Source organism: Crocuta crocuta, unplaced genomic scaffold (genome assembly GCF_008692635.1).
Source record: "Crocuta crocuta isolate KB4526 unplaced genomic scaffold, BGI_CrCroc_1.0 scaffold133, whole genome shotgun sequence".
Lineage (NCBI taxonomy): Eukaryota > Metazoa > Chordata > Mammalia > Carnivora > Hyaenidae > Crocuta > Crocuta crocuta.
In genome coordinates this window covers 3,946,982-3,964,042 of record NW_027529438.1, presented here as the reverse complement: position 1 = coordinate 3,964,042, position 17,061 = coordinate 3,946,982, and the positions used below count along the sequence as shown (strand labels likewise).

Genomic DNA, 17,061 nt, shown 5'->3' with positions numbered 1-17,061 from the left:
CAGACAGTATAACAATCCTGAGGCGATCAGGTAGATACCTTGAGAGCGGCGGGTAGCAGGAGGTGCAGTGAGGGGNAGCGGCACACCACCGGAAACGCCAGGCGTTTGGAAGAAGACCAGATGCATGCTAACTAGCAGGTATTCAGATGAATTGCAGCTGTAAAAGAAGTTTACAGTGACCTCGAAGGGGTGCAGTAATGGCCCTGAAGGCTTGGGGTCATCAATAAATGCAGCTCAGACCAGAGACGTTCCGTGAGAGGTTGCCTGAGTGCGTACACAAGCCCCCTTGCTCGGGCAGTCCATTTCTTTTCTAGAAAAGCCAAAGGCCTTACAGATTGATAAGTAACTAATGGACTTGAAAATGACTGCTTTTTTCTTCTGGGCTTGTCATGAGATGGGACATTAGTCTTTGATTCTCAAATGTGTTAGGAACCCTAGTCTCTGAGGCAGTGGAGACAGTCACAAGAGTGATCGCTGGAGTGGGACAGATCTGAGCTCGGTTCCCCGTCGTCACTAACCAGGTACTATAGTCTCACTTCCTTTTCTGCTTGTATTAATGCCTCATTAGGATTGTAAGAATTAAATTAAATACTAGATAGAAAGTTCTAGCTGTAAATCAGAGTTTTCATGACCCCTTCCTTGATAATTTGCTAGCATGGTTCACCAGAACTCCTGAAAACACTTTACTTACATTTACTGAGTTTTTAAATAAAGGATGCCCCTCAGAAGAGCCAAGTAGAAGAGAAATGCAGGGCAAGGTGTACGGGGGACGGGGTTGGGGTGTGTGCAAGGGGCTTCTGTGCCCTCTCTGGTATATTTTAAATTGCAACAAAGTTCAGCTAAGTAAAAATGAATTTCTATTTGGCTTTCTTAATTGAGTCATGAATTGGGCAGCATCCCTTCTAGCAAAGAGATGATCTGCTGAGCTAAACAAAAGGTTTTTTTTTAATTAAAATTTTTTTTTTAATGTTTTATTTATTTCCAGGAGAGAGAGACAGCGTGAGCAGGGGAGGGTCAGAGAGAGAGGGAGTCACAGACTGAAACAGGCTCCAGGCTCTGAGCTGGCAGTCAGCACAGAGCCCGACGCGGGGCTCGAACCCACGAACCGCGAGATCATGACCTAAGCGAAAGTCGAAAGTCGGACGCTTAACCGACTAAGCCACCCAGTCGCCCCAAGGCAGGTTTTTAAAGGTAGAGAAAAGGCATTAAAAAAGGCGGGGTGGTCGCCTGGCTGGCTCAGTGGGTGGAGCATGTGACTTTTAATCTTAGGGCTGTGAGGTTGAGCCTCACATTGGGTATAGTGATTAGTTAAAAATAAAATCTCAACTTTTTTTTTTAAGCTTATTTATTTTGAGAGAGAGAAAGAGAGAGCAGGGGGAGGGGCCGAGAGATAAATAGAGAATTCCAAGCAGGCTCCACAGTCAGCACAGAACCGGATACGGGGCTTGAACCCACGAACAGTGAGATCATGACCTGAGCTGAGAACAAGAATCTGATGCTAAACCCACTGAGTCACCCAGGCGGCCAAAAAGAAAATCTTTAAAAAAAAAAAAAGAAGAAGAAGGAAAGAAGAAAGGAATTTATTAGCAAGGAATGCCTTATTTAGGCCAGGTTGCCTTCCTGAGGGGCATGGAAGTTATCTATCAGTAAATTTCTTCCTACTGACCAGGAAATTCCATGTCGACTGGTTACACCCTGGGGACTTGAAACTGCAGTTAGGTTAGGCATTAAGTTGGGTTTGCTGCTTTGCCCCAAGTGTCACCATGGTCGGCCTGTGGGTTTTTTCAGCACCAACCTTTCTGCACCTTGATGTGTTCAACAATTTGAACACTCCCAGTCTGGAGGTTTCAAAGGTGTCAGGATTTGTGTGCCAGGAACTGGGGGGAAAGTCAAATATAATTTCTTATCATAGCACAGCTATGAACAAGGAGTATCAATCAGTTAATTCAGTCAGTGACTTTGGCCAAAGCTTTCCTCATTACAAGTGAAAAAAAATATATGACAGGAAACCAAGTATGCAATTTCCCAAAGTCCCCCCTGGCGGCCCGTACACCAGGACGCGGGTGATAGCCTCTCTGACGACGACCTCAGTGCCGAGGAGGGGCTCCTCTAACAGCTAAACAGTGTAAATCGGGAAAACAAAGCCACTGAAGTTGTCCCATCTGATTGTTATACACAGATCGCAGTATCCTCACTGACCAGAGACCACCAAGGAGTCTGAGTCACGTATGCAAAGGCAAAGGGCTTTATTACGGGCTCGAGCTCGGGCTCACAGACTTCACCAGCACCGTGGATCCGTGCTGAGAGCCCCGAACAAAGGCAGAGTAGGGTTTTTATGGGGTTTGTGACGGGGGAGTTACAGAAGTTGTGACATGGGAACAGTGATCCAGTCATAATTATTCAACATTATTGACAGCCGGTTTGACCATACACATTGTCTAGAGTGTTCGTTACTTTTGGCGGGATCCAGTTACAACATTTAGAGTACCTTTAAATTCAACCAATTACAGAGCGAGCCTAGAGTCTTGTTCGGAGACTGACAGGTTACAGGTTAACTTTTTTTTTTTTTTCCTAACAGTTTAACTTTAACATTAGGTAACAGTGTCCTATCTATAGTTTCTATCTCCGGGCCTCTCCCTTAGTAATGTGGAGGGTGGTCGCTGGCCTTTCCTGATTGGGTGTTGCAAGGGTGGTTTCTCCTGCCTTGGGCAATGTGTAACTGCCTGATAGTTTCAGGGAAGCTGAAACTTAGGCCTTCTAGTTTAGAGGGGAAACTTAAAGCCTGTCATGGAATCAGTTTGGTTTAGACGTTTAGACTTGTGTCCTTACATGATCACTCAGACAAATTAAATGGTGCTTTCCCTTGGCTGCGGGGACCCGCTCTGGCCTGCGGCACTGCGGTAAAGTGCTGTATATGGAACCGGGCACGTTGGCAACAAGTCTTGTGGCCACTTCCAGAAGCCACCCGAAGCTCAGACCCTTCCTCCCAGCACGCCCCTGCAGATGGGCCTGCAGAGGAGAACGGAAACCTGTACAAGAGCCTTGCCAGAGCCGTCCAAGTGATGATTCCAGCCCCGGGGGACAGCACCTGACTGCTCTTTGACCTGCAGGGCCCTCACACTAACTCTCATTCTGTGCGCGTCCCTGCAGCCTCTGGAGGGGCGGTGTCAGGAGTGTTCTTGCGCTGAGAAAAAGTAAACCCTTCTGAGAAGCATTTGCTTTTCTGGTGACATTCGATTTTGCCAGGCCATGTCGTCCTGGTAATGCAGGTCAGGGCTGTAGCACTTGCAAGTAGGGAAGGCTGAGAACGTGGTCTTCAGCTACAAAGGATGGACATTTTCTGAATGGTGCAGAATTAAACACCCCAGGCATTAATATAAATAATGATCACGACCAGGCCTGTAGTAGGAAATTCATGTCTAGTATTTGATTTAATCCTCACAATCCTAACTAAGCATTAATACGAGCAGAAAGGGAAGTGAGGATCAAGTAGGTGGTTAGTGACCGTAAGAACCGGACTCCCTTTGTCTTACTGCACAGGTTCTGCTCTTCCCGCTGTCTCCACACCGCCTCGGTGACCAGGGTTCCGAATGGACCCATGACAGCACATTTGAGAATCAGTGACTGATGTCCCTCCCATCTCATGACAAGCCCAGAGGAGAAAAACAGCCACTTGAGAATTCTACTGATTATAAGTCTGTACGCAAGGCCTTTGGCTCTTCTAGAAAGGAAGCTGCCTGCCTGAGCAGTGGGTTTGCGTGTGTATTCAAGCAGTCTCTCCCTGAAGGTCCGAGTCTTCGTCCTGACCTGTGTGACAGTCTGTGGAACTGGAAATGATGATGGCGATGTTGGCTCTGATAGCCGGGGTTGGAGAAGTTGTGCAGTATCCAACAGTGTATACATCCCATTAGTCATTGTAGTTATTTAAAACTGAAATTAAAAAAATTTCTTCTTTCCATTATTTGGATGGTTTTTTGTTTTGTTTTGTTTTTTCCCAAATGGCTACTAAATTGTTAGGACATAAATACTTGAGTTGTAAGAAACGAAACTGTTAGGTGTCTCTTGGCTTAGGGACACCCTAAAAATATTACTGGAAACACTGAGGTACCATGAACTGAGATAGTTTGAGAAGATTTAGGAAGAAGATATGGCCCAAGAAGACTCAAGGGTCTTTGAGAGTCTGGATAGATCGGAAGTTAAAAGATCACAGGACCCCTCCACTGTCCTTGCAATTTCAGTGCAAACCTTCATCTCCGAAACTTCAATAGGCACACATTTGCCCTAGACATGCGGACAGACTCGGCCCTGATCTGTGCCCCAGAAGCAGTATACTGTTGAGTCCCAGGAATGGCCACTCGTAGCAACACTGAGTTCTGAGAAGACCAGACTGGTAAGGCTGCCTCAGCTTAGAGTACCACCACCTACTCTCTGATAACCTTCCAGAGTCAAAACTAATGGAAATCCTGGGATATGAAGAGCAGTGCCTTCAGCCTTTGCTTCTATGAATGTCACAGAGTTTTGTCAATTGGCTTAATCAATTCAGAAGCAAACGAATGTCTCAAAAGAAACCAATTGTTCTCGACTCCATAACCCCAAGCCAGCTTCTTCAAGATCGGTGTTTTTTAGGGGCGCCGGATGACTCAGTCGGTTAAGCGCCCGACTTCACACAAATTCCAGTCCAAATATAATGAGAAGAGAGGCCATGTTGGCTGGCTGCCTTCCTATTCTTTCAAAAAGGGCTCTCTTCTGGGGCGCCTGGTGGCTCAGTCGATTAAGCGTCCAACTTCAGCTTGGGTCATGATCTTGCAGTTTGTGAGTTCAGGTCCCTCATCCGGTTCTGTGCTGTAAGTACAGAGCCCACTTTGGATGCCCTGCCCCCGCCCTCTCTCTGCCCCTCACCTGTATGCATGCATGCTCTCTCTCTCTCTCTCTCAAAAAAAAAACATTAAAAAACGGGCTCTTTTCTGAACTGTCTTAACATACAACACTCTGACACCAAGTACACGTTTTTCCCATTGACAACACATTTTTCACTTGTCCACACACCAACTGGGTGTCCTCCAGTTCAGTGCTACTAAGAGTTAGTGCAGACCTCACAGGTTAAGGATTCAGCCCCATAAGCTGGTCCCCCACTTCGGGCTCCAGTTGCAAGTCCCAGGTTGCCCCTATACCTCTTGTTCCAGTTGCGTAGAGAACTCGGCTTGTTCTGATCGCTGTGAAATGCTGTGCCTACAGAAATGAGTAAGTCATAGCCCTTGCCCTTGAGGACCTCATCACCAGGTGGATTTCCCCCCAGGTGCCCCATCCACACTTTAGACTTTACTTAGCATTTACCTGCAGATGATGCTCAAGTCTGTGTCTTCAGGCCAAAACTGTAGACCTTGATCCAGCTACTCATTACAGACCCTCACTTGATGTTCCTCCAGCACCTCCAGTTTTGGTGTCCTCTGAATTGAACCTGTCTTTCCTTCCCAAAGTATCAACATCAGTCCTCTGACGCATCGAACCTGAATGCCTTTCCCTCGTTCCCCGTGTGGGTCAAGAGCATTATCAGTAGGCCGTGCAAACCACCATCCTTGACTTCCTTCATTTACTCCATGTTCCCAAATTTTTAGTTGTCCATTCTTTATTCTGTTACTGTCTTCAGTCAGACTATAACCTTCATCCACTGGAGCCATGGAATTTACCCACAGCCTCCTGTTCGGACTTCCTGCCTCCACTGTGATTACTTTCCTCTGTTCCCCTGTGGCTGCCAGGTTGACCTTCTCAAAGGATATATGTGACCATATCACTGTCCAGTTTAAAACTCTTAATGACTTACCAGTCCCATTAGGAATGGCAGGATTTGGAGCACCTGGGTGGCTCAGTCAGTTAAGGGTCTGACTTTAGCCCATGTCGCAGTTCATGGATTGGAGCCTTGCTTCAGGCTCTGTGCAGACAGCTCAGAGCCTGGAGCCTGCTTTAGATTCTGTGTCTCCCTCTCTCTCTGCTCCTCCCCTACTCTCACTCTGCCTCTGTCTCTCTCTCAAAAGTAAATAAACATTAAAAAAATTTTTTTAATATTTCTGAGAGAGAGAGAGAGACAGCATGAGCAGGGGAGGGTCAGAGAGAGAGGGAGACACAGAATCTGAAACAGGCTCCTGGCTCTGAGCTGGCTGTCAACACAGAGCCCGATGCGGGCCTCGAACCCATGAACCACAAGATCATGACCTGAGCCGAAGTCGGCCGCTTAACCGACTGAGCCACCCAGGTGCCCCAGTAAATAAACATTAAAAAAAAAAGAAAGAAAAGGAATGGCAAGTGTGGACTCAAGTAACCGTCCCCTCCCTCTGAGCCCAGGGCAGATCATTGTTTCTGTATGTGACACAGCCTCAGAGTCCTTCTCACTCCCATACTGTTTTGTTTGTTTATTTGTTTGTTTCAAGTGTACAGTATATCGATTTGACAACTCAGTGCTCAGTATAAGTGGAGGCACTGTCTGTCCCCATACAATGTCATTACAGTATTACTATGTTCCTGGTGTAGTATTTTTCATCTCTGTGATCTATTTATTTTATAACTGGAAGTTTGTACCTCTTAATCCCCTTTATTTAACCTCTTCCCTCATCCACCTCCCCTCTGGCAACCACCAGTTTATTCTTTGTATTTGAGAGTCTGTTTTTGTTTTTTAGATTCCACATATAAGTGAAATCATCTGCTATTTGTCTTTTTCTGTCCAACTTGTCACTTAGCGTAATACCCTCTCGGTCCATCCATGTTGTAGCAGATAGCCACATCTCATTCTTTTTCGTGCCTGAGTAATATTCCACTGGGTACATACACCACATCTTCTTTGTCCAGTCACCTACCAGTAGACACTTGGGTTGCTTCCGTATCTTGGCCATTGTAAATAATGCTGCCATAAACATAGGGGTGTATATATCTTTTTGAATTTGTGAGGGTTTTTTTTTAAGTTCATTTGTTATATTTTAATTTTTTTAAATGTTTATTTATTTTAGAGAGAGAGAGAGACACAGAATCTGAAGCAGGCTCCAGGCTCTAAGCTGTCAGCACAAGGGGCGCCTGGGTGGCTGAGTTGGTTAAGCATCTGGCCTCGGCTCAGGTCATGATCACACGGTTCGTGGGTTTGAGCCCCGCATCAGGCTCTGTGCTGACGGCTAGCTCAGAGCCCGGAGCCTGCTTCAGATTCTGTGTCTCTCTCTCTCTCCTAGAAATAAATAAAACATTAAAAAAATTTTTTTTTAATTTTTAGCCTGACATGGGGCTTGAATTCATGAAAAACATGACATCATGATGTGAGCCAAAATCAGGTACTTAACCAACTGAGCCACCCATGTTCCGCAAGTTTGTTTATTTATTTTTTTTAGTAATCTCTATACCCAGTATGGGGCTTGAACTCATGACTCTGATATCAAGAGACACATGCTCCTCCAATGGAGCCAGCTGGGCAACCCTGAATTAGTGTTTTTTGTTCCTTTGGGTAAATATCCAGTAGTGGAATTACCAGGTCATATGTTATTTCTGCTTGTAATTAAAAAAAAATTTTTTTTTAATGTTTTATTTATTTCTGAGAGAGAAAAAGAGAGACAGCATGAGGGGGGGAAGGTCAGAGAGAGAGGGAGATACAGAATCTGAAACAGGCTCCAGTCTCTGAGCTGTCAGCACAGACCCCGCCATGGGGCTCGAACTCACGAACTGTGAGATCATGACCTGAGCCAAAGTTGGACGCTTAACCCACTGAGCCACTCAGGCGCCCCTCTGCTTGTAATTTCTTAAGGAACCTCCACACTGTTTCCCACAGTGTTTGCGCCGATTCACATTCCCGTAACCAGTGCGCAAGGTTCTCTTTTTCTCCACATCCTTGCTGACACTGGTATTTCTTTTCTTTTTGATACTAGCCATTCTAGCCATTCTGACAGGTGTGAGGTGATATCTCGTTGTGGTTTTGATGTGCATTTCCCCGGTGATCAGTGGTGATGTGCACGTCTTTGTGTGTCCGTTGGCCTTCTGCATGTCTTCCTGTAACACTTGAGGCAGCCATTATTAATTGTACGGATTGGCGCTGAGGTGAACTGCATTTGATTGGTACCAGGATGGAATCTGTCGTCCTTGACTGGCAGGATCAAGTTTACACTCTGTAGTTTAGCATCTAAGGCCCTCCTTATTTGATGTATCCTGCCACTCCCCACTTCCCTGCTCCCTAATCTCTTTTCACAAAACTCAGCTTAGGGGCACCTGGGTGGCTCAGTTGGTTAAGTGTCCGACTCCATTTCGGCTCAGGTCCTGATCTCCAGGTTTCATGAGTTCAAGGCCGTGTTGGGCTCTACGCTGACAGTGCAGAGCCTGCTTGCGATTCTCTCTCTTTCTCTCTTTCTGCCTCTCCCCTGCTCACACTGTCTTTGTCTTTCTCAAAAATAAATGAATAAACTTAAAATTTTTTTTTAAAAAAACCTTAGCTCAAATGCACCTCTGAGGAAAAGCTTTGCAGGGTCCTCTCCTCTTCCCACCAGATGGGTCTTGATTATTCTGCTTTGCTTTCCTCAGCGCCCTGTGCACGCAGATGACCTTGTTACCATGCCCTGTGTGGTGCTAGCGCCCTTTACTTTGTCCTGTGGGTTGATTTACGTAAGTAATAATAATTAAAAAAAAAAAAAAGCTAGACACTAAGCTTCCTAAGGGCGAAGACCAGGTCTTCATTTTTCTCTGCACAAGCGTCATACAGATGTAGTATGAAGGATGCTTTCAGTAAATGTGAAGCACAGGAGGGCATGTTTGCCCCGCTTGACAGCAGTAGAACAGAATGGCCTTCTAGAAGGTACACCCTCCGCACGCTGTTTTCCAGCCCCTGCTGCCATAAACATTTCACTTTCTTTCAAGTCTTCTTGGAGGGGCTCCTGAGTGGTTCAGTCGGTTAAGTGTCGACTCTTGATTTTGGCTCAGGTCATAATCCCAGGGTTGTGGGATCAACCCCTCATTGGGCTCTATGCTGAGCGTGCAGCCTGCTTAAGATTCTCTCTTTCCTTCTGCCCCCTCTCCCTTGCTCACTCGCTACCTCTAAGAAAAAAAGATCTTCTTGGAAAGAGTTTGCATAGCCATCTCAGTAGCCTGACTTTCACAAGACTCCTTCTGGTGTTCAATTGCCACGATTCTGATCCCTTTTCTGCCTTGCGTGGAAATGGAAAATTAGATGCTTGTTAAAATAAAGTAAATAACCCTTCACCGTGCTGTTCAGAATCACTCTGTTATGAGCCACAGTTACCGGTGGAAACGTGTAGGGGTGGGAATCGTAGTAGAGCTTGTTTCCTTTAACAGCTTTATTGAGACGTAGTTCATAACTATGTAATTCAGTTATTTAAAGTGTGTAATTTAGTTTTTAGTATATTCACAAAGTTGTGTAACAATCACCACGATAAGACTTAGAACACTTTTTAAAATATAACTTACTGTCAAGTTGGCTAACATACAGTGTATACAGTGTGCACTTGGCTTTGGGGGAAGATTCCCGTGATTCATCGCTTACATACAACACCCAGTGCTCATCCCAGCAAGTGCCCTCCTCAATGAAGATTTAGAACATTTTAATTATTACAAAGGGAAACCCCTATATCCATTCTTCACTCCCCATTTCCCTCCCAATTGTCTAGCCCGAGGCAACCACTTACCTACTTTGTCTGTGTCGACTTGTCTGTAAGGAACATTTCATTAAAAAAAAAAAAGGAACATTTCATATAAGTAGATTCTGCAATATGTGGTCCTCTGTGACAGCTGTCTTTCACCTAGGATCACATTTTCGAATTTCATCCATATTATGGCACATGTCAGCACTGATTTCCTTTTTTTTTCCCCAGCAGAACTTTCCTTTTTTTACTATTTTTTTGTCTCCGCTATTTTATTATTTTTTATTAATAATTTATTTTTTAATTTACATCCAAGTTAGTTAGCATGTAGTGCAACAATGATTTCAGGAGTAGATTCCTCGGTGCCCCTGACCCATTTAACCCATCCCCCCTCCCACAAGCCCTCCGGTAACTCCCTGGTCTCCATATTTAAGAGTCTCTTATGTTTTGTCCCCCTCCCTGTTTTTCTATTATTTTTGCTTCCTTTCCCTTATGTTCATCTGTTTTGTGTCTTAAAGCCCTCATATGTGTGAAGTCCTATATTTGTCTTTCTCTAATTTCACTTAGCATAATACCTTCTAGTTCCATCCATGTAGTTGCAAATGGCAAGATTTCATTCTTTTTGATGGCTGAGTAATCCTCCACAGTATGTCTACACCACATCCTCTCTATCCCTTCATCTGCTGATGGACATTTGGGCTCTTTCCATACTTTGGCTATTGTCAATAAGCACCCATTTCATTTTGTTGCTGAGTAATATTCCAGTGTACGGCTAGACCATGTTTAACTTACTCATTCATCAATTGATGGATATTTGAGTTGTTCCCACTTTTTGGGTGTTGTGAATGCTGCTGCTGTTGTGCACAAGTATGTTTCGTTTCTTTTGTGTATACACCTAGGAGTGATATCATTAGGTCAGATGTTAATTCTGTGAACGTTTAAGGAACTGCCAGACTGTTTTCCAAAGTGGCTGTGACACCGTTTCACATTCCCACCAGCAGCGTGTGAGATCCTACCGTGTCTGCATCCTTGCCAACACTTGTCATTATCCGTCTTTTTATATTTGTTATTGAATACAAATTAAACACTTCTGATATTTATATAAATGTGTGTATTTTATACTGTACACATAATTTTATATTTAGATATAGCATCCTAGTAGATGTGAAGTAGCTTCTCATTATGATTTTTTTAAAGATTTTTTAAAAATTTATTAGGGGAGGAGGGCAGAAAAGTGGGACAAAGGATTCAAAGTGGGCTCGGAGCTGACAGCAGAAAACCCAATGTGGGGCTTGAACTCACGAACCATGAGAGCATGACCTGAACCAAAGTTGGATAACCAGCTGAGCCACCCAGAGGCCTCTGTGTGGTTTTGATTTGCATTTCCCTAATGGCTGATGGTGTTGCACATCTTCTCATGTACTTACTGGCCATTTATTTATCTTTACTGCTTAGATCCTTTACCCATTTGTTAAAGTTTATTTTTGTAGGAATCCCTGCTCACAATGTGTGGCTCGAACTCCTGACCCTGAGATCGAGAGTCCCATGAGCTTCTGACTAAGCCAGCCAGGTGCCCCTCCTTTGCCCAGTTTTATTTTATTTTATTATTTTTTTTAATGTTTTATTTATTTCTAGGAGAGAGAGAGAGACAGTATGAGCAGGGGAGGGTCAGAGAGAGAAGGAGTCACAGACTCTGAAACAGGCTCCAGGCTCTGAGCTGGCAGTCAGCACAGAGCCCAATGCGGGGCTCAAACCCACGAACCGCGAGATCATGACCTAAGCGAAAGTCGGACGCTTAACCGACTAAGCCACCCAGGCGCCCCTCCTTTGCCCAGTTTTAAATTGGATTGTCTCTTTATTATTGAGTGGTAAGCGTCTTTAGTATATTCTGGATACAGGTCCCTTATCAGACATACGATTTACAAATATTTTCTGTGTTCTTTTTACTTTTTTTTTTTTAATTTGAGTACAGACGACACACAGTGTTCCATGGTCTCGGGTGTGCAGCTGACTGATTTAGTGTCCCTGTTCGGTGTGCAGTGCTCGCCGCAGGGGTAGCCGCTGCCTGTCACTGCACGTCGCTGTTGCGGTGTCATTGACCTTACTCCCCTTTCTGTCCCCTTTATTCACCTTTTGACTTTCTTGATGACATTGTTCGGAGTGAAGGAAATTTTTGATAAAGTCTAGTTTATTCTTTTGTCGCGATGGCTTTGGCACCATATTAAGAAACCAGTGCCTAATCTAGGGTCAGAGAGATTGACTCGTATGGTCCTCCTAAGAGTTTTATTGTTTCAGCTCTTCCATGTAGCGCTCTGATCCATTTTGAGTTCCATTGTGTGTGTGTGTGGTAGAGATTTGAACGATTAAAAACTGTTTCTGTCTTTACGTAGGACTGAATATACTGTTTTTATTCTTTCTTACTGAGCTGACAATCTGGGTACAGTCAGAAGGTGACTTCTGGAGTGGCAGGTGTCGTTTTTGCAGAGGGGGCTGTTGACAGGAGGAATAATAAGCTAACGTGTGTGGCAGATTTCAGAGATTAGGGTCAGGTCCCAAGCTGCCCAACCCCACCACAGACAGGAGCATTAGTGTAAATCTTCCCCATTTGAAAATGGGTGAGGATTGTACGATGGCTGCCAGGTTCCGTCGTAGAACCATTAGTACGTGTTACAGTAGCCGGAGCTGGTGGGCGGCTCTAATGGGCTTCCTTGCTTTTCTCCTCAGGGGTCTCTCTTTTTGGCTTGTCTGCCCTCTTGCTCCCTGGGAACTTTGAGTCTCATCTGGAACTTGTCAAGTCCCTGTGTCTGGGGCCATCGCTGATCTACACGGCCAAGTTCGCGCTTGTCTTCCCCCTCATGTATCACACCTGGAATGGGATCCGACACTTGGTAAGTTCATTGTTTCCACACTTTCTGGGTGAAGGGAATATAGGGGAATATGGGCTTCTCTCCTTTGCTGCCTGGGTTTAGTGCCGCCCCTAAGGGTAGCTGTCCTGACCTTTGCCCAGGGGCGTCTTGGGAACCTAAACAGGATCAGGATCCCCGCGCGCCCCGCCCCTCAGCAGCCCTGCTGGCGGTGCCGCTGAGCACCAGGTGTAGGCCTGGCAGATGCTCGCTTGGTGTCACTGAGAACTTGTCCATTTTTGTGAGGCACGTTACTGCAAGACACCTCTGGAGCCGGGCCGTCCCTCTGGCAGAGGAGGCATATTTAGTAGACACATAATTAGTTGGTACCTACTGTGTGTCAGGCTCTATTCTCTTCAGTTTACAGTAATAGCTAGACGGTTGCTGATTTCAGTCTTAACATTCCTGTCGATCCAGGGTGACAAGCCCAGCTGGAGGCAAATATATTAACTTCTGTTATCTTAACATTGGATTGTGTTAACTGTGGGTTGGTTGGTTTGTTTTTAACTGGAGATAAGGGGGGAGTGCTTTCTTTTTCCTTTTTTTAAAAATTTTATTATTTTTTAATGTTTTATTTATTTCTGATAGAGTGTGAGCAGGGGAGGGTCAGAGAAAGAGGGAGACACAGAATCTGAAGCAGGCTCCAGGCTCTGACCTGTCAGCACAGAGCCGGACATGGGGCTCGAACCCATGAACCGTGAGATCATGACCTGAGCCGAAGTCGGATGCTTAACTGACTGAGCCACCTAGGCACCCCTTTCTTTTTCTTTTTTTAATGTTTATTTTTGAGAGGGAGAGAGAGAGACAGGAGTGCAAGTGGGGGACGGGTAGAAAGAAGGAGATACAGAATCTGAAGCAGGCTCCAGGCTCTGAGCTAGCTGTCAGCCCAGAGCCCGATGCGGGTCTCGAACCCACAAAGCATGGGATCATGACCTGAGATACAGTCGGCCGCCCAACCGACTGAGCCACACAGGCATCCCAACTGTTTTTGGGTTTTGTTGAGCTCTTGGAGAGAATGGGGCCACCTTTAACAGCAGCTGAGTACCTAGGATCCCAGATTTTAATATTGGGGTTAAACATGTTTTGATGGCCTAAAAATTGTTGCCTCCTACAAGACCTTTGGGTCAGTTCAAATCTAGTGTCTCCTCCTCTTTATAAAGGGATTAAGCTTAATCATGGCTGCCCCAGGTCAGAGATCAGTCCTTCCTCCAGCATTTTAAGATTTTGTGGTCTCCCTACCCCTCGTCTTGCTTTCTTTCCCAGGCAGACGGTTATGATTCCATTGTTTCTCATCTTCCTTTCCTCCTGAACTTGAGTCACCTGCCAGATGGATACTTCTGCCTTAATCTGACCTTTAAACCTGCACATCAGAGTCTAGAGACGAGCACTTTCTGAATTTCAGTCTGGTCCAAAAGACAGTTTAATGGAATCAGAAAAGTGAGAGACTAAATGGCCTATTTAATTAAGTGCATCTATCAACCGTTCCCCTGGGCAGTGTTCAGTTTGATTCACAATGACTTCACTGCCCTCCGGGAGGGGACAGAGCTAGAAGGCACTTCCATTAATGACTTCTTATCCCACTGAACAAATCTCTCTAAGGAAAGTCAGCTGATGAGCTTCCTCTGTTCACATCCTGGCCCTGGCGGGGTTTGCCATTTATCTACTCTTGTCGCAGTAAGAGGGGAGGTAAGGGGAAGAGGTTTTGCAAAACGTCAGAACGCAGTCAAGGTTTTTCTGCCCTGGTTCCCGCCTGTAATGGTAATCTCTTTGTTGACAGAAGTGGGGAGCCCAAAGGCTTTTCTTAAGCCCTTAAATCTGCTTTTATTTTTTTTCTTGTGGTGAGTACTGGCTCTGAGTGTGGGACAGGATTTGATCTGCTCTCCACGACAGCCCTAGTTCTGGCCCTCTGAGCCCGATCACTGCCTTCCCCGAAGACCTGATGGGCATGGGCAGCGGCATTGATGTAGAAGACTGAGAAGTGCCAGGGTCTCTGGCGCTCTGGGGAGTACCCCCCCACCACTACCAGCCAGTAGGACTCCTTTTCTTCTTTGGTAAAACGCTGTTCCTGTAGAAGCAAAACAGCTCTGTGTGGAATCTACCTGACTCCTCATCTGATCCATGGAGAGGCCTGATTCCCACCCCCCGCCCGCACACCGTGGGCTTTCCCGGGCCTTTCCCCGAAGTGCCCCTGACTTCGTCAGCTTAACCCAGAGTGTGGGCAGCCAAATGTGGAAGGTGTGGAACCTAGAAATTCTGCTCTTGCCCTAGGGGATCTTTTAGTGACTTAGAGTACAATATGTGTGTGTCCCTGGGGTGCAGGAGACTCTAGATCAGTGGTTTTTGAACCCTGGTTTTTATATCGGTGGGTAGAAAATCAGGTTAGTGGGCTATTACCAACAAAACCAGAAATTTAGGGGTGCCCAGCTGGCTCAGTCGGTGGAGAGTGCAACTCTTGGTCTTAGGGTCTTGGGTTCAAGCCCCACATTGGGCATAGAGATTACTTAAAAAAAATACCAGAAATTTAGTAGGACACAGCGTACAGAACGCAGCACACATGGTAATGGTAAATGTTACTTATTCTTTCACGAACTTTTGTTATAAATACACTGGCAAACAGAATTGAGAAGCCGTGGTCTAGATCCCAGAGTATTTTCTTGGAATACTGGTTCTCTGACGGACGTGACTTCTCAGCGGGGGTCCTGTGAGCAACTGTATCTCAGAAATCACGTAAAGCCCATCCCTGTTTTGGAGCCTCACAGTGTACGTGAATACATTCTTTCAGAAGTCTTGCAGCTAAATATTCCCCAAATTTATTTAACCGTCGAACTTTTCTCCCCCGCGTAGTAAGTTTCAGCATGCTGAGGAACTAGGTTGTGGAGGGACATGCTTGGGGAAACACTGACTTGGCGGTGGTGTCATGAGGGAAAGTTCTATCTCTTTAGTCTGAAAGCTTCTGTATATAGAGGTCGAGGACGCCTTTCCTGTCCCTCGGGTGCCGTGTCACGGGCTTTGAGAGAGGTGGAGGTGGGGAGTGAGCGAAGTGCTTTCCCCTAGAGCTGCGCTGAGGGCAGCCATCACCCAGGACATGGAGCTGCTTTCTCAGAAAGGGCCGTACCCAGGTCCCCGATTGCTGACATCCTCTCTTTCTTCTTCCTCTCCTTTTTGTTTCTTCTGTTTTCTGCAGGTGTGGGACCTCGGCAAAGGCCTGAAGATCCCGCAGCTGTACCAGTCTGGCGTGGCTGTGCTGGTCCTTACCGTGCTGTCCTCTGTAGGCCTGGCAGCCATGTGAAGAGCTGAGGCTCCCAGCACCGTCTTCCCATAAATGATTCACTAACCTGTCTTCCTGTCTGTGACTCTCTTCTCCAGCCCAGGCGAAGTTCGCCTGATTTATTAGGCCCTTTTGCGCTTGCACGTCCCCTTGGAGCTGGGTAGCGGTACAGTACCTTACAGAGCCGCGGCGGTGGGGAAGAGTCCAGGTTCCCCCTTGTTTCTGAAGATGGAATGACTCAAAAATTCCCTTTTCCTGCCCCCAGCTTGCAGCCTACTCCAGGCCTAGGAGCCCTCATTCTCTGTCCATATTGGGCCTTGATTTGTGCTGACGGTCAGCTTTTGGCTCCTTCTTCCTGAGACAGTGGAAACAATGCCAGCTCTGTGGCCTCTGCCCCGGGGACCGGGAGCGGGGCTGTGGGTGCCGCCGCCTGTGGGTTGCTGGCTTAAAGGACAGTTCTGTTCACTGGTCAGGGCCCAGGGTCTTCGGCGCCCACACAGCATGACTGAGAGCAGAGGGGTGGGGGTGACGGGGAATTAGCCTGTCCCAGCCGGAGGGAGACAGTCAGTTGACTCTTGAAGCGGGTGCTCTGGGGAGAAGATAACACAGCTCTTGATGCAGAAGGAAGACCCAGAAAGTTATCATTGAACCTATTAAGTCGCCCCCCCCCCCCGCATTTCTGGAAAAACGAGCCTTTTCTAATCCAAGTTCATGAGACATCTTATTTTAAAACTGAATTAAAGTAATCATTTTGTCTTTGACTCGCCTTGAAATCGAAAGAAGCCCAGAGAGCGGCAGGTGGGGAGGAGCCCGTTTCTTCCCCGCTCCCTCCGCTCTCAGGCGGCCACATCCCCCAGGCTGACCCCTCACACGAGGGAGACTGCTCGTCCTGCAGCCCACCCTGGAAGAGTCTTTAGGGAATCAAATGCAAGTAGCCAGAGATTGAATATCATACAGAAGCCTCAGAGACCGAGGGGGCAGGAGGAAGGAAGTTTAGCATATGGAGGCTTTGTGTTTTCTCAGCTTCCAGAATCCCAGCAAGAAGTGCTTATAAACCTCCTGGTGCCGCTCGGCACCCTGGGAGCCAAGAAGGGAGCCAGAGCGCCAGCCAGGTGGCGGCTGAGGAATGATGAGCTGAGCACACAGATGGGACAGAACGGGGGGCAAAGACCAGACAGGAGGGATTGGTGAAAATGTGTAATTTAATGGCAAGACTTGCTGCTTTGAAAATCCACGTGAGCCAGGCTCATGGGTCCCTAACTCCCGTGGCAGG

The 17,061-nt window shown here is 46.4% G+C and overlaps 1 protein-coding gene across 1 annotated transcript in view; it reads left to right on the top strand.

Moving 5' to 3' along the window:
• SDHC (succinate dehydrogenase complex subunit C) overlaps window positions 1-15,860 on the top strand; it is a 38,409-nt gene extending 22,549 nt beyond the window's left edge. The window contains exons 5-6 of the mRNA XM_077760068.1: window positions 12,342-12,505; window positions 15,705-15,860. Coding sequence (XP_077616194.1) covers window positions 12,342-12,505; window positions 15,705-15,809 — 269 coding nt within the window. The 3' untranslated portion in view covers window positions 15,810-15,860. The remainder of the gene's footprint in view (window positions 1-12,341; window positions 12,506-15,704) is intronic.
• The last annotated feature ends 1,201 nt before the right edge of the window (window positions 15,861-17,061 follow it).